Genomic DNA, 23,747 nt, shown 5'->3' with positions numbered 1-23,747 from the left:
AAGCTCACATTTCCATTGTTATTCTATTTACAATCGTCTCCATTGGGCGGGTTTTTCAAACGTATTCACATTGGAAATAGTCTGCAGTCAGACAAGTGATGTACGATCGTACAACGCCTAGCAGAAATGATTGTAGACAGTCATCATCTCCTCCTCATACCTGTAGATGTTCTTCCATCCCCCCGACCTCCAGCCTCTGCCGAGGGACTCAGGTCCAGAGGTTGAGCCGACAATTCTTTTCCACTTCCATTACCTAAATAAAAAACAAGTTTAGAACATTTATTGCCCATTTTCAGTGGATTGAAAAATTTACAATTATTTAATTTTGTAGTTTTGAAAACTGCAGAGCAGCGGGAAGGGGGGGGATCAGAACCAGGAAGAATCGATCGATCAATTACTGAAGATTGGTACTTGGTGAACGGTCATCGTCTCGTCTTTGTACACAGGATCTGTATAAGAAAGCACCTCTGTAGAACACATGAAATCATTTTAGTGCATACAAATCAGAAATTTAAAGAGGAACTGCAGTCTGCTCACATCATTTGTTATAAAAACCATCTTTGCCATTCTGAAGATTCCCTCCAACCACTCTGCATATTATTTTATATATACTGGGATTCTGTACTTGCCAAATATGCTGCAGAAATCTCCCTCCACTGAGTCCATTTTAACTGTGGGCAGCTGAAGCTGCTGCCTGTTCACTTCCTGGATTTACAGACACACACCTCCGCAGTTCTCATTGGTCCTCTTATGACTCACCACCCCCCTTCCTGACAAACTTTAGGCTGGGGGTAGGGCAACCTCGGCCCTCCAGCTGTGGTGAAACTACAAGTCCCATGAAACATGGCAAGACCCTGACAATCACAGGCATGACTCCTAGAGGCAGAGGCATGATGGGATTTGTAGTTTCTCCACAGCTGGAGGGCCGAGGTTGCCTACCCCCTGGCTCCAGGCTAATGACCAGACAGGAAACAGGAAGTGGCTGTATAAGGGATTTACTGACAGGACAAAAAAATGGTTTTACTATCCAAAGTTAAAACAACAACAAGAGCAGAAGATTTAATAGATGGAAAGTTGAAAAAAAAAAAAAAGACTGAAGTTCCACTTTAATCCCCAATTCTTTTGTACAAAATAAAAGAGGAGGCAGTAAATAAAAATAAATACAAAGCCTCAAAATGTCATACACCGGTGTAATTCTAAAAGATATACAGTGCTTAACCACTTGAGCTCTGGAAGGTTTTACCCCCCCTTCATGACCAGGCCATTTCGTGTGTATGGGGCCTTAAGGATGAGCTCCGGCGTGTTCGCAGACCCCACGTGCCGAGTCCGCGCCAGGAAGTCGGCACTGTGGACCGCTAATCACAAGCAGTGAGACATTTCCCCATCTCTGCAGCTGCACATCGTGACTACGTCTCACTGCCTGTGAATAGCGCTCCGCAGTGCCGACTTCCTGGCGCGGTCTCGGCATGTGGGCTGTGTGCGAACACTTCTCCTCAACTCCATCTATTCCCAGAAACGCGTTGGGAGGGGCCGGACATGTGACGTCATCGTGCACGCCGGTGGGAAATCTGGTGGCGCTCTCTGGGACAGAGATACTAACATTCTAAATAGAAGCAGTTTTTATTCTACAGACTCCCCGATCTGTGTTTATGTCTTCTGCTGAGCGCAAACATTCAGGAACCAGTGCCGAGTCACCACGACGCTCTGAGGATTCGTAGCTGCGGGGCAGCAAGGTGCAGTTTGTTCTCCTTTTGGGATCATCTCACATGATGAAGTGGAGCGGTGCTTTTTGGCACCATCCCTGCCTGACAATTACTGGCACTGAAGACATTTCTGGTCTTGTTTTAGGTCTGGTTCACATATTCGAGTGCAACAGGGACTGGGGGGGGGGGGGGCGATGAGGGGCGTGTTCGTTTACCTTTTCATTTTGGGTGAACTTATAGTGAACCTATCAGAACCGCGCTTACCAGGTTCAGGTGTGCTCCGCCTAGGCCAGTGATGGGGAACTTTGGCACCCCAGAGATTTTAGAACTACATTTCCCATGATGCTCAGGCACTCTGCAGTGTAGTGAAGCATCATGGGAAATGTAGTTCCAAAACATCTGGGGTGCCGAGGTTCCCATCACTGCTCTAGATCATGGCTTCCGTTCTGGTATGGAAAGGTTTACAGTTAGAATTGCTCCAGCTTGAACCGATGTAAGTAGGAAGGACATCTGGTTACAAAGGATGGGGAGATGGCGAAGGTATTGAATTTATTCTTCTCCTCAGTCTTCACGAGGGAATCGGGGGGCTTCAGTAACCAAAACTGCAGTGTTTATCCTCATGACACAACACAGGAAGCACCTACATGGTTAACAGAAGACAGAATTAAAATTAGACTTGAGAAACTTAACATTAATAAATCACCGGGACCAGATGGCTTGCATCCGAGGGTACTTAGGGAACTCAGTCAGGTGATTGCCAGACCGTTGTTCCTAATTTTTACAGACAGTCTATTGACTGGAATGGTACCAGCTGATTGGAGAAAAGCCAATGTAGCACCAATATTTAAAAAGGGCCCAAAATACCCCCCTGGGAATTACAGACCAGTTAGCCTAACATCAATAGTATGTAAACTCTTGGAGGGGATGATAAGGGACTATATACAAGATTTTAGTAATAAGAACGATATCATTAGCAGTAATCAGCATGGATTCATGAAGAATCGTTCTTGCCAAACCAATCTATTAACCTTCTATGAGGAGGTGAGTTGCCATCTAGATAAAGGAAGGCCCGTAGACGTGGTGTATCTGGATTTTGCAAAAGCATTTTCCCATAACCGTTCACTTTACAAAATAAGGTGCGTTGGCATTGACCATAGGGTGAGTACCTGGATTGAAAACTGGCTACAAGGGCGAGTTCAGAGGGTGGTGATAAATGGGGAGTACTCACAGGTCCCTACACTGGTGGCTGCCACTTCAGTAACCAGAGGGTTTTCCCATCAGCCCTCCATTTTCGTTTTTGGAACTTCTGAATCACCAACTATCAATGCAGCTGGACAAACAAGACAATTGGCTGTTCCTAGAAGAAGACTCAACAAAAAGTCTGAGGAAGCCTCCCTGGGACCAGGTACGGCTGTACCAACACAGGTCCCTACACTGGTGCGAGCTGCCACTCCAGTAACCGGAGGGTCTTCCCATCAGCCCTCTATTTACCTTTCTGCAGCAGCTTTAAGGTTCGACAATACGTCGCCAAAACATAATCACCTGAAGAACAAGGGGGAGTATGGAAGAGGGAAAGAGGGAGGAAAAGGGGGGGAGGTTGGAGAAAGAAGGGGATGAGGGTTGGGGGGAACCCCCACACCCCTTCCTTACTCCTAACCTCTCCTCCCCACTCCTTTCCTCCCTCTCTCCCTCTTCCATACTCCTCCTCGGGCGTGTGTTGGACCGGCTGAGGGGAGGTTGGAGGCCGGTATTCTTTGGGTGTGTTTTGGAGTGTTATATACATAGATTGCAGTTTAGGATAATTTTGGATTTCTTCTGGAGGCGCTTTGAGTGGACATAATTGATGAACTCCGTTCAGCGGGGGCGGGCCTTAGAGAACAGAGGCCGCATACAGGCAGCACAGAGGCTTAGGGGTTAGCCTTGCAGCACTGGGGTCCATGGTTCAAATCCTGACCAGGACACTATCTGCATGGAGTTTGCATGTTCTCCCTGTGCTTGCGTGGGTTTCCTCCGGGTACTCCGGTTTCCTCCCACACTACAAAGACATGCTACCTTGCGTTGGTGGTGCAGTGGTGAGCATAGCTGCCTTTCAAGCAGCTGACCCGGGTTCGATTCCCGGCCAATGCCTTCTCCAATACTTGGAGTCCTCAGAGAGAAAAGCGCTATACAAGGGTGGAATGAAGAATGAAGTGAATGTGTGGAATGTTTGAGGAAGAAAATGTTCCCCCAGAATCTATAGAAGGTGAACCCAGCAACTGATAGAAGATGCTTAGGCTGTGATCGCACCTAGGCCTTCCGGATCGCAGGCGGAATTACTGCGATTCCAGATTGTGATCCAGTTATTTTCAATGGCACCCCAATCACGGGAAAATATTGTCACCTGACAAATCACACAAAAAAATTGCGGGACGCCTATTTCCCATAGGCCGTCAGGCAACAATCGCGGCAAAATCACGCCTCGATTGGGATGTTATTGAAAGTAAAGGGATCGCAAGCGTGTGCTGCGTTTTGCACTGATTTGGGAATCCAGAACACCTAGGTGTGACCAAATCCTCGCCGTGTCCATCATACGACAAGAACTTCCTGCACAAACGTCCCCCCAACATGAATAATACACCCATACCCCCCCAACATGAATATTACACCCATACTCCCCCAACATGAATATTACACCCATACCCCCCCAACATGAATATTACACCCATACTCCCCCCAACATGAATATTACACCCATACTCCCCCAACATGAATATTACACCCATACCCCCCCAACATGAATATTACACCCATACTCCCCCCATCAGGAATATTACACCGACAAGCCCCAACATGAATATTACACACATACCCCCCAGCAGAAATATTACACCGACACCCCCCATCCTGACACTGACGTCCCCCCAGGAATATTACACCGACACCCCCCATCCTGACACTGACGTCCCCCCAGGAATATTACACCGACACCCCCCATCCTGACACTGACACCCCCCCAGGAATATTACACCGACACCCCCCATCCTGACACTGACACCCCCCAGGAATATTACACCGACACCCCCCATCCTGACACTGACATCCCCCCAGGAATATTACACCGACACCCCCCATCCTGACACCGACACCCCCCATCCTGACACTGACATCCCCCAGGAATATTACACCGACACCCCCCATCCTGACACTGACATCCCCCCAGCAGGAATAAGAAAATAAGGATGATCCTCAGCTCCATCTAGTGGTCATAATGCAGTACATGTATGACAGGAAGCTACACAGACCAATAGGGTGGTTAGAGGGTTGGAAAGGGGAGGCCATGGCGTGTCCATACCCAGTAATTGCCAAAATATTTCCTCTGCTCGGGGGTCCACACTTAAGGCAAGGTGATTTCCATTCTAGCAGCAGATTTGATAGAAAATAAAGTGTGTCGCTGTGGTGAAGCAGGGGCTGTTATCTGCTAGTACTTACCCTTGGAGGATCTTCGGCAGGCTTTGGCACACAGCGCTCTTTGTTCCTCCACTTCATCTTTCTCTTGATATTCACTTAACAAGGAGCTGAGGTATTCTTCCTGTGACAAGAGGAAGGGAAGACGTAAGAGTCCCTATCCTGGACAAGAAGAGCTCAGCAATCAAGGCTTCATAGCAGGACTCCAGGCAGACCTTAAAGTGGACCTCTCAGCAACTTTACAAGTCTGCATGAAGAAATAGAATATATATATATATATATATATATATATATATATGACAGTGGATATATAGTATATACAGAGAGTACATACGTCACACCTCCATATCTGGGTATATACGGGGGATATAGTATATAGAGATATATAGGACAGTGGTATATAGTATATACAGAGAGTACATACGTCACATCTCTATATCTGGGTATGTACGGGGGATTTAGTATATAGATATAGGACAGTGGTATATAGTATATACAGAGACACACGTCACATCTCTATATCTGGGTATATACGGGGGATATAGTATATAGATATATATATAGGACAGTGGATATATAGTATATACAGAGAGTACATACGTCACACCTCCATATCTGGGTATGTACGGGGGATTTAGTATATAGATATAGGACAGTGGTATATAGTATATACAGAGACACACGTCACATCTCTATATCTGGGTATATACGGGGGATATAGTATATAGAGATATATATAGGATAGTGGTATATAGTATATACATAGAGTACACACATCACACCTCTAGATTGGGATATATACATAGAGTACACACGTCACAGCTCTAGATCGGGGTATATACATAGAGTACACACATCACATCTCTAGTTCTGGATATATACATAGAGTACACACGTCACACCTCTAGTTCTGGATATATACATAGAGTACACACATCACACCTCTAGATCGGGGTATATACATAGAGTACACATGTCACAGCTCTAGATCGGGGTATATACATAGAGTACACACATCACACCTCTAGCTCTGGATATATACATAGAGTACACACGTCACAGCTCTAGATCGGGGTATATACATAGAGTACACACATCACACCTCTAGCTCTGGATATATACATAGAGTACACACGTCACAGCTCTAGATCGGGGTATATACATAGAGTACACACGTCAAACCTCTAGCTCTGGATATATACATAGAGTACACACGTCACAGCTCTAGATCGGGGTATATACATAGAGTACACACATCACACCTCTAGTTCCGGGTATATACATAGAGTACACACATCACAGCTCTAGCTCTGGCTATATACGGTGAATGACGCTCTGTGAAGGGATGGAGCTCACTGGTTCAGTCAGTCAGGTGCGCACTCTTTTCTCGCCCCCGCCCCTTTCTCCCGGGAGGCCTCGCGTTGTTCCTATTCCCGCGGTTGCTATTGGAAGTGTAGAGCGGGCACGCGGGTGACGTAGCTCTGGAGGGTGACGGACAGGCGGGCAGACCAATGAGCGGCGCGGAGGAGCAGGGGATCGGCCAATGAGGGAAGCGGGAGCGTGCAGAGCGAGTTGTGGTTCCAGTACAGGGGGCTCCTTATCCGCCGAGGGGAACTTTCTCCCCAGAACACACCGGATGTACATCGGGTGAGTGTGTGACCTCCCCTCCCCCCCCAGAACAAACCGGATGTACATCGGGTGAGTGTGTGACCTCCCCTCCCCCCCAGAACACACCGGGTGTACACCTTATCTTATATTCCTCTATAGATCGTACCTGATATCAGTGTATATGGAATTACACCTTATCTTATATTCCTCTATAGATCGTATCTGATATCAGTGTATATGGAATTACACCTTATCTTATATTCCTCTATAGATCGTATCTGATATCAGTGTATATGGAATTACACCTTATCTTATATTCCTCTATAGATCGTATCTGATATCAGTGTATATGGCCTTACACCTTATCTTATATTCCTCTATAGATCGTATCTGATATCAGTGTATATGGCCTTACACCTTATCTTATATTCCTCTATAGATCGTATCTGATATCAGTGTATATGGCCTTATACCTTATCTTATATTCCTCTATAGATCGTATCTGATATCAGTGTATATGGCCTTACACCTTATCTTATATTCCTCTATAGATCGTATCTGATATCAGTGTATATGGCCTTACACCTTATCTTATATTCCTCTATAGATCTATCTGATATCAGTGTATATGGCCTTACACCTTCTTATATTCCTCTATAGATCGTATCTGATATCAGTGTATATGGCCTTACACCTTATCTTATATTCCTCTATAGATCGTACCTGATATCAGTGTATATGGCCTTATACCTTATCTTATATTCCTCTATAGATCGTATCTGATATCAGTGTATATGGCCTTACACCTTATCTTATATTCCTCTATAGATCTATCTGATATCAGTGTATATGGCCTTACACCTTCTTATATTCCTCTATAGATCGTACCTGATATCAGTGTATATGGCCTTACACCTTATCTTATATTCCTCTATAGATCGTATCTGATATCAGTGTATATGGACTTACACCTTATCTTATATTCCTCTATAGATCGTACCTGATATCAGTGTATATGGCCTTACACCTTCTCTTATATTCCTCTATAGATCGTATCTGATATCAGTGTATATGGCCTTACACCTTATCTTATATTCCTCTATAGATCGTATCTGATATCAGTGTATATGGCTTTACACCTTATCTTATATTCCTCTATAGATCGTACCTGATATCAGTGTATATGACCTTACACCTTATCTTATATTCCTCTATAGATCGTATCTAATATCAGTGTATATGGTCATACACCTTCTTATATTCCTCCATAGATCGTATCTGATATCAGTGTATATGGCATTACACCTTATCTTATATTCCTCCATAGAGCGTATCTGATATCAGTGTATATGGCCTTACACCTTATCTTATATTCCTCTATAGATCGTATCTGATATCAGTGTATATGGCCTTACACCTTATCTTATATTCCTCTATAGATCCTATCTGATATCAGTGTATATGGCCTTACACCTTCTTATATTCCTCTATAGATCGTATCTGATATCAGTGTATATGGCCTTACACCTTATCTTATATTCCTCTATAGATCGTATCTGATATCAGTGTATATGGCCTTACACCTTCTTATATTCCTCTATAGATCGTATCTGATATCAGTGTATATGGCCTTACACCTTATCTTATATTCCTCTATAGATCGTATCTGATATCAGTGTATATGGCCTTACACCTTCTTATATTCCTCTATAGATCGTATCAGATGTCAGTGTATATGGCCTTACACCCTCTTATATTCCTCTATAGATCGTATCTGATATCAGTGTATATGGCTTTACACCTTATCTTATATTCCTCTATAGATCGTACCTGATATCAGTGTATATGACCTTACACCTTATCTTATATTCCTCTATAGATCGTATCTAATATCAGTGTATATGGCCATACACCTTCTTATATTCCTCTATAGATCGTATCTGATATCAGTGTATATGGCCTTACACCTTCTTATATTCCTCTATAGATCGTATCTGATATCAGTGTATATGGCCTTACACCTTATCTTATATTCCTCTATAGATCGTATCTGATATCAGTGTATATGGCCTTACACCTTCTTATATTCCTCTATAGATCGTATCTGATATCAGTGTATATGGCCTTACACCTTCTTATATTCCTCTATAGATCGTATCTGATATCAGTGTATATGGCTTTACACCTTATCTTATATTCCTCTATAGATCGTACCTGATATCAGTGTATATGACCTTACACCTTATCTTATATTCCTCTATAGATCGTATCTAATATCAGTGTATATGGCCATACACCTTCTTATATTCCTCCATAGATCGTATCTGATATCAGTGTATATGGCACACCTTATCTTATATTCCTCTATAGATCGTACCTGATATCAGTGTATATGGCCTTACACCTTCTCTTATATTCCTCTATAGATCGTATCTGATATCAGTGTATATGGCCTTACACCTTATCTTATATTCCTCTATAGATCGTATCTGATATCAGTGTATATGGCTTTACACCTTATCTTATATTCCTCTATAGATCGTACCTGATATCAGTGTATATGACCTTACACCTTATCTTATATTCCTCTATAGATCGTATCTAATATCAGTGTATATGGTCATACACCTTCTTATATTCCTCCATAGATCGTATCTGATATCAGTGTATATGGCATTACACCTTATCTTATATTCCTCCATAGAGCGTATCTGATATCAGTGTATATGGCCTTACACCTTATCTTATATTCCTCTATAGATCGTATCTGATATCAGTGTATATGGCCTTACACCTTATCTTATATTCCTCTATAGATCGTATCTGATATCAGTGTATATGGCCTTACACCTTCTTATATTCCTCTATAGATCGTATCTGATATCAGTGTATATGGCCTTACACCTTATCTTATATTCCTCTATAGATCGTATCTGATATCAGTGTATATGGCCTTACACCTTCTTATATTCCTCTATAGATCGTATCTGATATCAGTGTATATGGCCTTACACCTTATCTTATATTCCTCTATAGATCGTATCTGATATCAGTGTATATGGCCTTACACCTTCTTATATTCCTCTATAGATCGTATCTGATATCAGTGTATATGGCCTTACACCTTCTTATATTCCTCTATAGATCGTATCTGATATCAGTGTATATGGCTTTACACCTTATCTTATATTCCTCTATAGATCGTACCTGATATCAGTGTATATGACCTTACACCTTATCTTATATTCCTCTATAGATCGTATCTAATATCAGTGTATATGGCCATACACCTTCTTATATTCCTCCATAGATCGTATCTGATATCAGTGTATATGGCACACCTTATCTTATATTCCTCTATAGATCGTATCTGATATCAGTGTATATGGCCTTACACCTTATCTTATATTCCTCTATAGATCGTATCTGATATCAGTGTATATGGCCTTACACCTTATCTTATATTCCTCTATAGATCGTATCTGATATCAGTGTATATGGCCTTACACCTTCTTATATTCCTCTATAGATCGTATCTGATATCAGTGTATATGGCCTTACACCTTCTTATATTCCTCTATAGATCGTATCTGATATCAGTGTATATGGCCTTACACCTTATCTTATATTCCTCTATAGATCGTATCTGATATCAGTGTATATGGCCTTACACCTTATCTTATATTTCTCTATACATCGTATCTGATATCAGTGTATATGGCCTTACACCTTATCTTATATTCCTCTATAGATCGTATCTGATATCAGTGTATATGGCTTTACACCTTATCTTATATTCCTCTATAGATCGTATCTGATATCAGTGTATATGGCCTTACACCTTCTTATATTCCTCTATAGATCGTATCTGATATCAGTGTATATGGCCTTACACCTTATCTTATATTCTATAGATCATACCTGATATCAGTGTATATGGCCTTACACCTTATCTTATATTCCTCTATAGATCGTATCTGATATCAGTGTATATGGCCTTACACCTTATCTTATATTCCTCTATAGATCGTACCTGATATCAGTGTATATGGCATAACACCTTCTTATATTCCTCTATAGATCGTATCTGATATCAGTGTATATGGCCTTACACCTTATCTTATATTCTATAGATCATACCTGATATCAGTGTATATGGCCTTACACCTTATCTTATATTCCTCTATAGATCGTATCTGATATCAGTGTATATGGCCTTACACCTTCTTATATTCCTCTATAGATCGTACCTGATATCAGTGTATATGGCCTTACACCTTATCTTATATTCCTCTATAGATCGTATCTGATATCAGTGTATATGGCCTTACACCTTATCTTATATTCCTCTATAGATCGTACCTGATATCAGTGTATATGGCCTTACACCTTATCTTATATTCCTCTATAGATCGTATCTGATATCAGTGTATATGGCCTTACACCTTATCTTATATTCCTCTATAGATCGTACTGATATCAGTGTATATGGCCTTACACCTTATCTTATATTCCTCTATAGATCGTATCTGATATCAGTGTATATGGCCTTACACCTTATCTTATATTCCTCTATAGATCGTACCTGATATCAGTGTATATGGCCTTATACCTTATCTTATATTCCTCTATAGATCGTACCTGATATCAGTGTATATGGCCTTACACCTTCTTATATTCCTCTATAGATCATATCTGATATCAGTGTATATGGCCTTACACCTTCTTATATTCCTCTATAGATCGTATCTGATATCAGTGTATATGGCCTTACACCTTCTCATATTCCTCTATAGATCGTATCTGATATCAGTGTATATGGCCTTACACCTTATCTTATATTCCTCTATAGATCGTATCTGATATCAGTGTATATGGCCACACACCTTATCTTATATTCCTCTATAGATCGTACCTGATATCAGTGTATATGGCCTTACAACTTCTTATATTCCTCTATAGATCGTGTCTGATATCAGTGTATATGGCCTTACACCTTATCTTATATTCCTCTATAGATCGTATCTGATATCAGTGTATATGGCCTTACACCTTATCTTATATTCCTCTATAGATCGTATCTGATATCAGTGTATATGGCCTTACACCTTATCTTTTATTCCTCTATAGATCGTATCTGATATCAGTGTATATGGCCTTACACCTTATCTTATATTCCTCTATAGATCGTATCTGATATCAGTGTATATGGCCTTACACCTTATCTTATATTCCTCTATAGATCTATCTGATATCAGTGTATATGGCCTTACACCTTATCTTATATTCCTCTATAGATCTATCTGATATCAGTGTATATGGCCTTACACCTTATCTTATATTCCTCTATAGATCGTACCTGATATCAGTGTATATGGCCTTACACCTTATCTTATATTCCTCTATAGATCGTAACTGATATCAGTGTATATGACCTTACACCTTCTCTTATATTCCTCTATAGATCGTACCTGATATCAGTGTATATGGCCTTACACCTTCTTATATTCCTCTATAATTGGTATCTGATATCAGTGTATATGGCCTTACACCTTCTTATATTCCTCTATAGATCTATCTGATATCAGTGTATATGGCCTTACACCTTCTTATATTCCTCTATAGATCGTATCTGATATCAGTGTATATGGCCTTACACCTTATCTTATATTCCTCTATAGATCGTACCTGATATCAGTGTATATGGCCTTACACCTTATCTTATATTCCTCTATAGATCGTATCTGATATCAGTGTATATGGCCTTACACCTTCTTATATTCTTCTATAGATCGTATCTGATATCAGTGTATATGGCCTTACACCTTATCTTATATTCCTCTATAGATCGTATCTGATATCAGTGTATATGGTCTTACACCTTATCTTATATTCCTCTATAGATCGTACCTGATATCAGTGTATATGGCCTTACACCTTATCTTATATTCCTCTATAGATCGTACCTGATATCAGTGTATATGGCCTTACACCTTATCTTATATTCCTCTATAGATCGTACCTGATATCAGTGTATATGGCCTTACACCTTATCTTATATTCCTCTATAGATCGTATCTGATATCAGTGTATATGGCCTTACACCTTCTTATATTCCTCTATAGATCTATCTGATATCAGTGTATATGGCCTTACACCTTATTATATTCCTCTATAGATCGTACCTGATATCAGTGTATATGGCCTTACACCTTATCTTATATTCCTCTATAGATCGTACCTGATATCAGTGTATATGGCCTTACACCTTTTTATATTCCTCTATAGATCGTATCTGATATCAGTGTATATGGCCTTACACCTTATCTTATATTCCTCTATAGATCGTATCTGATATCAGTGTATATGGCCTTACACCTTATCTTATATTCCTCTATAGATCGTACCTGATATCAGTGTATATGGCCTAACACCTTATGTTATATTCCTCTATAGATCGTATCTGATATCAGTGTATATGGCCTTACACCTTCTTATATTCCTCTATAGATCATATCTGATATCAGTGTATATGGCCTTACACCTTATCTTATATTCCTCTATAGATCGTATCTGATATCAGTGTATATGGCCTTACACCTTCTTATATTCCTCTATAGATCGTATCTGATATCAGTGTATATGGCCTTACACCTTATCTTATATTCCTCTATAGATCGTATCTGATATCAGTGTATATGGTCTTACACCTTATCTTATATTCCTCTATAGATCGTATCTGATATCAGTGTATATGGCCTTACACCTTCTTATATTCCTCTATAGATCGTATCTGATATCAGTGTATATGGCCTTACACCTTCTTATATTCCTCTATAGATCGTATCTGATATCAGTGTATATGGCCTTACACCTTATCTTATATTCCTCTATAGATCGTATCTGATATCAGTGTATATGGTCTTACACCTTATCTTATATTCCTCTATAGATCGTATCTGATATCAGTGTATATGGCCTTACACCTTCTTATATTCCTCTATAGATCGTATCTGATATCAGTGTATATGGCCTTACACCTTCTTATATTCCTCTATAGATCGTATCTGATATCAGTGTATATGGCCTTACACCTTATCTTATATTCCTCTATAGATCGTATCTGATATCAGTGTATATGGTCTTACACCTTATCTTATATTCCTCTATAGATCGTATCTGATATCAGTGTATATGGCCTTACACCTTCTTATATTCCTCTATAGATCGTATCTGATATCAGTGTATATGGCCTTACACCTTATCTTATATTCCTCTATAGATCGTACCTGATATCAGTGTATATGGCCTAACACCTTATGTTATATTCCTCTATAGATCGTATCTGATATCAGTGTATATGGCCTTACACCTTATCTTATATTGCTCTATAGATCTATCTGATATCAGTGTATATGGCCTTACACCTTATCTTATATTCCTCTATAGATCGTATCTGATATCAGTGTATATGGCCTTATACCTTATCTTATATTCCTCTATAGATCGTACCTGATATCAGTGTATATGGCCTTACACCTTATCTTATATTCCTCTATAGATCGTACCTGATATCAGTGTATATGGCCTTACACCTTATCTTATATTCCTCTATAGATCGTACCTGATATCAGTGTATATGGCCTTACACCTTATCTTATATTCCTCTATAGATCGTACCTGATATCAGTGTATATGGCCTTATACCTTCTTATATTCCTCTATAGATCGTAACTGATATCAGTGTATATGGCCTTATACCTTCTTATATTCCTCTATAGATCGTATCTGATATCAGTGTATATGACCTTACACCTTATTATATTCTTCTATAGATCGTACCTGATATCAGTGTATATGGCCTTATACCTTCTCTTATATTCCTCTATAGATCGTATCTGATATCAGTGTATATGGCATTACACCTTCTTATATTCCTCTATAGATCGTATCTGATATCAGTGTATATGGCATTACACCTTCTTATATTCCTCTATAGATCGTACCTGATATCAGTGTATATGACCTTACACCTTATCTTATATTCCTCTATAGATCGTATCTGATATCAGTGTGTATGGCCTTACACCTTATCTTATATTCCTCTATAGATCGTACCTGATATCAGTGTATATGGCCTTACACCTTATCTTATATTCCTCTATAGATCGTATCTGATATCAGTGTATATGGCCTTACACCTTCTTATATTCCTCTATAGATCGTATCTGATATCAGTGTATATGGCATTACACCTTATCTTATATTCCTCTATAGATCGTATCTGATATCAGTGTATATGGCCTTACACCTTATCTTATATTCCTCTATAGATCGTACCTGATATCAGTGTATATGGCCTTATACCTTCTTATATTCCTCTATAGATCGTATCTGATATCAGTGTATATGACCTTACACCTTATTATATTCTTCTATAGATCGTACCTGATATCAGTGTATATGGCCTTATACCTTCTCTTATATTCCTCTATAGATCGTATCTGATATCAGTGTATATGGCCTTACACCTTATCTTATATTCCTCTATAGATCGTATCTGATATCAGTGTATATGGCCTTACACCTTCTTATATTCCTCTATAGATCGTATCTGATATCAGTGTATATGACCTTACACCTTCTTATATTCCTCTATAGATCGTACCTGATATCAGTGTATATGGCCTTACACCTTATCTTATATTCCACTATAGATCGTATCTGATATCAGTGTATATGACCTTACACCTTCTTATATTCCTCTATAGATCGTACCTGATATCAGTGTATATGGCCTTACACCTTATCTTATATTCCTCTATAGATCGTACCTGATATCAGTGTATATGGCCTTACACCTTATCTTATATTCCTCTATAGATCGTATCTGATATCAGTGTATATGACCTTATACCTTATCTTATATTCCTCTATAGATCGTATCTGATATCAGTGTATATGGCCTTACACCTTATCTTATATTCCTCTATAGATCGTATCTGATATCAGTGTATATGGCCTTATACCTTCTCTTATATTCCTCTATAGATCATATCTGATATCAGTGTATATGGCCTTACACCTTCTTATATTCCTCTATAGATCGTATCTGATATCAGTGTATATGGCCTTACACCTTATCTTATATTCCTCTATAGATCGTATCTGATATCAGTGTATATGGCCTTACACCTTATCTTATATTCCTCTATAGATCGTACCTGATATCAGTGTATATGGCCTTACACCTTATCTTATATTCCTCTATAGATCGTATCTGATATCAGTGTATATGGCCTTATGCCTTATCTTATATTCCTCTATAGATCGTATCTGATATCAGTGTATATGGCCTTACACATTCTTATATTCCTCTATAGATCGTATCTGATATCAGTGTATATGGCCTTACACCTTATCTTATATTCCTCTATAGATCATATCTGATATCAGTGTATATGGCCTTACACCTTCTTATATTCCTCTATAGATCGTATCTGATATCAGTGTATATGGCCTTACACCTTCTTATATTCCTCTATAGATCGTATCTGATATCAGTGTATATGGCCTTACACCTTATCTTATATTCCTCTATAGATCGTATCTGATATCAGTGTATATGGCCTTACACCTTATCTTATATTCCTCTATAGATCGTATCTGATATCAGTGTATATGGCCTTACACCTTATCTTATATTCCTCTATAGATCGTATCTGATATCAGTGTATATGGCCTTACACCTTCTTATATTCCTCTATAGATCTATCTGATATCAGTGTATATGGCCTTACACCTTCTTATATTCCTCTATAGATCGTATCTGATATCAGTGTATATGGCCTTACACCTTCTTATATTCCTCTATAGATCGTACCTGATATCAGTGTATATGGCCTTACACCTTATCTTATATTCCTCTATAGATCATATCTGATATCAGTGTATATGGCCTTACACCTTATCTTATATTCCGCCATAGATCGTATCTGATATCAGTGTATATGGCCTTACACCTTATCTTATATTCCTCTATAGATCATATCTGATATCAGTGTATATGGCCTTACACCTTCTTATATTCCTCTATAGATCGTACCTGATATCAGTGTATATGGCCTTACACCTTATCTTATATTCCTCTATAGATTGTACCTGATATCAGTGTACATGGCCTTACACCTTATCTTATATTCCTCTATAGATCGTATCTGATATCAGTGTATATGGCCTTACACCTTCTTATATTCCTCTATAGATCTATCTGATATCAGTGTATATGGCCTTACACCTTATCTTATATTCCTCTATAGATCGTACCTGATATCAGTGTATATGGCCTTACACCTTCTTATATTCCTCTATAGATCGTATCTGATATCAGTGTATATGGCCTTACACCTTCTTATATTCCTCTATAGATCGTACCTGATATCAGTGTATATGGCCTTACACCTTATCTTATATTCCTCTATAGATCGTACCTGATATCAGTGTATATGGCCTTACACCTTATCTTATATTCCTCTATAGATCGTACCTGATATCAGTGTATATGGCCTTACACCTTCTTATATTCCTCTATAGATCGTATCTGATATCAGTGTATATGGCCTTACACCTTCTTATATTCCTCTATAGATCGTACCTGATATCAGTGTATATGGCCTTACACCTTATCTTATATTCCTCTATAGATCGTACCTGATATCAGTGTATATGGCCTTACACCTTATCTTATATTCCTCTATAGATCGTATCTGATATCAGTGTATATGGCCTTACACCTTCTTATATTCCTCTATAGATCTATCTGATATCAGTGTATATGGCCTTACACCTTCTTATATTCCTCTATAGATCGTATCTGATATCAGTGTATATCGCCTTACACCTTCTTATATTCCTCTATAGATCGTATCTGATATCAGTGTATATGGCCTTATACCTTATCTTATATTCCTCTATAGATCGTATCTGATATCAGTGTATATGGCCTTACACCTTCTCATATTCCTCTATAGATCGTATCTGATATCAGTGTATATGGCCTTACACCTTATCTTATATTCCTCTATAGATCGTACCTGATATCAGTGTATATGGCCTTACACCTTATCTTATATTCCTCTATAGATCGTATCTGATATCAGTGTATATGACCTTACACCTTCTTATATTCCTCTATAGATCGTATCTGATATCAGTGTATATGGCCTTACACCTTCTTATATTCCTCTATAGATCGTATCTGATATCAGTGTATATGGCCTTACACCTTCTTATATTCCTCTATAGATCGTATCTAATATCAGTGTATATGGCCTTACACCTTATCTTATATTCCTCTATAGATCGTATCTGATATCAGTGTATATGACCTTATACCTTCTCTTATATTCCTCTATAGATCGTATCTGATATCAGTGTATATGGCCTTACACCTTATCTTATATTCCTCTATAGATCGTATCTGATATCAGTGTATATGGCCTTACACCTTATCTTATATTCCTCTATAGATCGTATCTGATATCAGTGTATATGACCTTACACCTTCTTATATTCTATAGATCGTATCTGATATCAGTGTATATGGCCTTACACCTTCTCTTATATTCCTCTATAGATCGTACCTGATATCAGTGTATATGGCCTTACACCTTATCTTATATTCCTCTATAGATCGTACCTGATATCAGTGTATATGGCCTTATACCTTCTTATATTCCTCTATAGATCGTATCTGATATCAGTGTATATGGCCTTACACCTTGTCTTATATTCCTCTATAGATCGTATCTGATATCAGTGTATATGGCCTTACACCTTCTTATATTCCTCTATAGATCGTACCTGATATCAGTGTATATGGCCTTACACCTTATCTTATATTCCTCTATAGATCGTATCTGATATCAGTGTATATGGCCTTACACATTCTTATATTCTATAGATCGTATCTGATATCAGTGTATATGGCCTTACACCTTCTCTTATATTCCTCTACAGATCGTACCTGATATCAGTGTATATGGCCTTACACCTTCTCTTATATTCCTCTATAGATCGTACCTGATATCAGTGTATATGGCCTTACACCTTCTTATATTCCTCTATAGATCGTATCTGATATCAGTGTATATGGCCTTACACCTTATCTTATATTCCTCTATAGATCGTACCTGATATCAGTGTATATGGCCTTACACCTTCTTATATTCCTCTATAGATCGTATCTGATATCAGTGTATATGGCCTTACACCTTCTCTTATATTCCTCTATAGATCGTACCTGATATCAGTGTATATGGCCTTACACCTTCTTATATTCCTCTATAGATCGTATCTGATATCAGTGTATATGGCCTTACACCTTATCTTTTATTCCTCTATAGATCGTACCTGATATCAGTGTATATGGCCTTACACCTTATCTTATATTCCTCTATAGATCGTACCTGATATCAGTGTATATGGCCTTACACCTTCTTATATTCCTCTATAGATCTATCTGATATCAGTGTATATGGCCTTACACCTTCTTATATTCCTCTATAGATCGTATCTGATATCAGTGTATATGGCCTTACACCTTATCTTATATTCCTCTATAGATCGTACCTGATATCAGTGTATATGGCCTTACACCTTATCTTATATTCCTCTATAGATCTATCTGATATCAGTGTATATGACCTTACACCTTCTTATATTCCTCTATAGATCGTATCTGATATCAGTGTATATGGCCTTACACCTTATCTTATATTCTATAGATCGTATCTGATATCAGTGTATATGGCCTTATACCTTATCTTATATTCCTCTATAGATCGTATCTGATATCAGTGTATATGACCTTACACCTTATCTTATATTCCTCTATAGATCATATCTGATATCAGTGTATATGGCCTTACACCTTCTTATATTCTATAGATCGTATCTGATATCAGTGTATATGGCCTTACACCTTCTTATATTCCTCTATAGATCGTATCTGATATCAGTGTATATGACCTTATACCTTATCTTATATTCCACTATAGATCGTACCTGATATCAGTGTATATGGCCTTACACCTTATCTTATATTCCTCTATAGATCGTACCTGATATCAGTGTATATGGCCTTATACCTTATCTTATATTCCTCTATAGATCGTATCTGATATCAGTGTATATGGCCTTACACCTTCTTGTATTCCTCTATAGATCGTATCTGATATCAGTGTATATGGCACACCTTATCTTATATTCCTCTATAGATCGTATCTGATATCAGTGTATATGGCCTTAAACCTTATCTTATATTCCTCTATAGATCGTATCTGATATCAGTGTATATGGCCTTAAACCTTATCTTATATTCCTCTATAGATCGTATCTGATATCAGTGTATATGGCCTTACACCTTATCTTATATTCCTCTATAGATCATATCTGATATCAGTGTATATGGCCTTACACCTTATCTTATATTCCTCTATAGATCATATCTGATATCAATGTATATGGCCTTACACCTTATCTTATATTCCTCTACAGATCATACCTGATATCAGTGTATATGGCCTTACACCTTCTTATATTCCTCTATAGATCGTACCTGATATCAGTGTATATGGCACACCTTATCTTATATTCCTCTATAGATCGTATCTGATATCAGTGTATATGGCCTTACACCTTCTTATATTCCTCTATAGATCGTATCTGATATCAGTGTATATGGCCTTACACATTCTTGTATTCCTCTATAGATCGTACTTGATATCAGTGTATATGGCCTTACACCTTATCTTATATTCCTCTATAGATCGTATCTGATATCAGTGTATATGGCCTTACACCTTCTCTTATATTCCTCTATAGATCGTATCTGATATCAGTGTATATGGCCTTACACCTTATCTTATATTCTATAGATCGTATCTGATATCAGTGTATATGGCCTTACACCTTCTCTTATATTCCTCTATAGATCATATCTGATATCAGTGTATATGGCCTTACACCTTCTTATATTCCTCTATAGATCGTATCTGATATCAGTGTATATGGCCTTACACCTTATCTTATATTCCTCTATAGATCGTATCTGATATCAGTGTATATGGCCTTACACCTTCTCTTATATTCCTCTATAGATCGTATCTGATATCAGTGTATATGGCCTTACACCTTATCTTATATTCTATAGATCGTATCTGATATCAGTGTATATGGCCTTACACCTTCTCTTATATTCCTCTATAGATCATATCTGATATCAGTGTATATGGCCTTACACCTTATCTTATATTCTATAGATCGTACCTGATATCAGTGTATATGGCCTTACACCTTATCTTATATTCCTCTATAGATCGTATCTGATATCAGTGTATATGGCCTTACACCTTATCTTATATTCCTCTATAGATCGTACCTGATATCAGTGTATATGGCCTTACACCTTATCTTATATTCCTCTATAGATCTATCTGATATCAGTGTATATGACCTTACACCTTCTTATATTCCTCTATAGATCGTATCTGATATCAGTGTATATGGCCTTACACCTTATCTTATATTCTATAGATCGTATCTGATATCAGTGTATATGGCCTTACACCTTCTTATATTCCTCTATATATCGTATCTGATATCAGTGTATATGGCCTTACACCTTCTCTTATATTCCTCTATAGATCATATCTGATATCAGTGTATATGGCCTTACACCTTATCTTATATTCTATAGATCGTACCTGATATCAGTGTATATGGCCTTACACCTTATCTTATATTCCTCTATAGATCGTATCTGATATCAGTGTATATGGCCTTACACCTTATCTTATATTCCTCTATAGATCGTACCTGATATCAGTGTATATGGCCTTACACCTTATCTTATATTCCTCTATAGATCTATCTGATATCAGTGTATATGACCTTACACCTTCTTATATTCCTCTATAGATCGTATCTGATATCAGTGTATATGGCCTTACACCTTCTTATATTCTATAGATCGTATCTGATATCAGTGTATATGGCCTTACACCTTCTTATATTCCTCTATAGATCGTATCTGATATCAGTGTATATGACCTTATACCTTATCCTATATTCCACTATAGATCGTACCTGATATCAGTGTATATGGCCTTACACCTTATCTTATATTCCTCTATAGATCGTACCTGATATCAGTGTATATGGCCTTATACCTTATCTTATATTCCTCTATAGATCGTATCTGATATCAGTGTATATGGCCTTACACCTTATATTATATTCCTCTATAGATCGTACCTGATATCAGTGTATATGGCATTACACCTTATCTTATATTCCTCTATAGATCGTATCTGATATCAGTGTATATGGCCTTACACCTTCTTGTATTCCTCTATAGATCGTATCTGATATCAGTGTATATGGCACACCTTATCTTATATTCCTCTATAGATCATATCTGATATCAGTGTATATGGCCTTACACCTTATCTTATATTCCTCTATAGATCATATCTGATATCAGTGTATATGGCCTTACACCTTATCTTATATTCCTCTATAGATCATATCTGATATCAATGTATATGGCCTTACACCTTATCTTATTCCTCTACAGATCATACCTGATATCAGTGTATATGGCCTTACACCTTCTTATATTCCTCTATAGATCGTACCTGATATCAGTGTATATGGCACACCTTATCTTATATTCCTCTATAGATCGTATCTGATATCAGTGTATATGGCCTTACACCTTATCTATATGGCCTTACACCTTATCTTATATTCCTCTATAGATCGTATCTGATATCAGTGTATATGGCCTTACACCTTCTTGTATTCCTCTATAGATCGTATCTGATATCAGTGTATATGGCCTTACACCTTATCTTATATTCCTCTATAGATCGTATTTGATAACAGTGTATATGGCCTTACACCTTCTTGTATTCCTCTATAGATCGTATCTGATATCAGTGTATATGGCCTTACACCTTATATTATATTCCTCTATAGATCGTATCTGATATCAGTGTATATGGCCTTACACCTTATCTTATATTCCTCTATAGATCGTACCTGATATCAGTGTATATGGCCTTACACCTTATCTTATATTCCTCTATAGATCGTATCTGATATCAGTGTATATGGCCTTACACCTTATCTTATATTCCTCTATAGATCGTATCTGATATCAGTGTATATGGCATTACACCTTATCTTATATTCCTCTATAGATCGTATCTGATATCAGTGTATATGGCCTTACACCTTATCTTATATTCCTCTATAGATCGTACCTGATATCAGTGTATATGGCCTTATACCTTCTTATATTCCTCTATAGATCGTATCTGATATCAGTGTATATGACCTTACACCTTATTATATTCTTCTATAGATCGTACCTGATATCAGTGTATATGGCCTTATACCTTCTCTTATATTCCTCTATAGATCGTATCTGATATCAGTGTATATGGCATTACACCTTATCTTATATTCCTCTATAGATCGTATCTGATATCAGTGTATATGGCCTTACACCTTCTTATATTCCTCTATAGATCGTATCTGATATCAGTGTATATGGCCTTACACCTTATTATATTCCTCTATAGATCGTATCTGATATCAGTGTATATGGCCTTACACCTTATCTTATATTCCTCTATAGATCGTATCTGATATCAGTGTATATGGCCTTACACCTTCTTATATTCCTCTATAGATCGTATCTGATATCAGTGTATATGGCCTTACACCTTCTTATATTCCTCTATAGATCTATCTGATATCAGTGTATATGGCCTTACACCTTATCTTATATTCCTCTATAGATCTTACCTGATATCAGTGTATATGGCCTTACACCTTATCTTATATTCCTCTATAGATCGTATCTGATATCAGTGTATATGGCCTTACACCTTCTTATATTCCTCTATAGATCGTATCTGATAT

The 23,747-nt window shown here is 38.0% G+C and overlaps 1 protein-coding gene and 1 non-coding gene across 2 annotated transcripts in view; one reads left to right on the top strand and one right to left on the bottom strand.

The window, feature by feature from the left end:
- TOGARAM2 (TOG array regulator of axonemal microtubules 2) overlaps positions 1-23,747 on the bottom strand; it is a 166,559-nt gene that overhangs the window by 82,374 nt on the left and 60,438 nt on the right. Inside the window, exons 6-7 of the mRNA XM_073628792.1 lie at positions 5,172-5,271; positions 161-253 (exon numbers count right to left, since the gene is read on the bottom strand). Coding sequence (XP_073484893.1) covers positions 161-253; positions 5,172-5,271 — 193 coding nt within the window. The remainder of the gene's footprint in view (positions 1-160; positions 254-5,171; positions 5,272-23,747) is intronic.
- TRNAE-UUC (transfer RNA glutamic acid (anticodon UUC)) lies at positions 3,759-3,830 on the top strand. The gene has a single exon. It is a non-coding gene; the product is annotated as a tRNA-Glu (tRNA).

The sequence above is a fragment of the Aquarana catesbeiana genome, linkage group LG04 (assembly GCF_042186555.1).
Source record: "Aquarana catesbeiana isolate 2022-GZ linkage group LG04, ASM4218655v1, whole genome shotgun sequence".
Classification (NCBI taxonomy): Eukaryota; Metazoa; Chordata; class Amphibia; order Anura; family Ranidae; genus Aquarana; species Aquarana catesbeiana.
The sequence above is the reverse complement of the archived record's forward strand: the minus strand, read 5'-3'. Positions and strand labels throughout refer to the sequence as shown.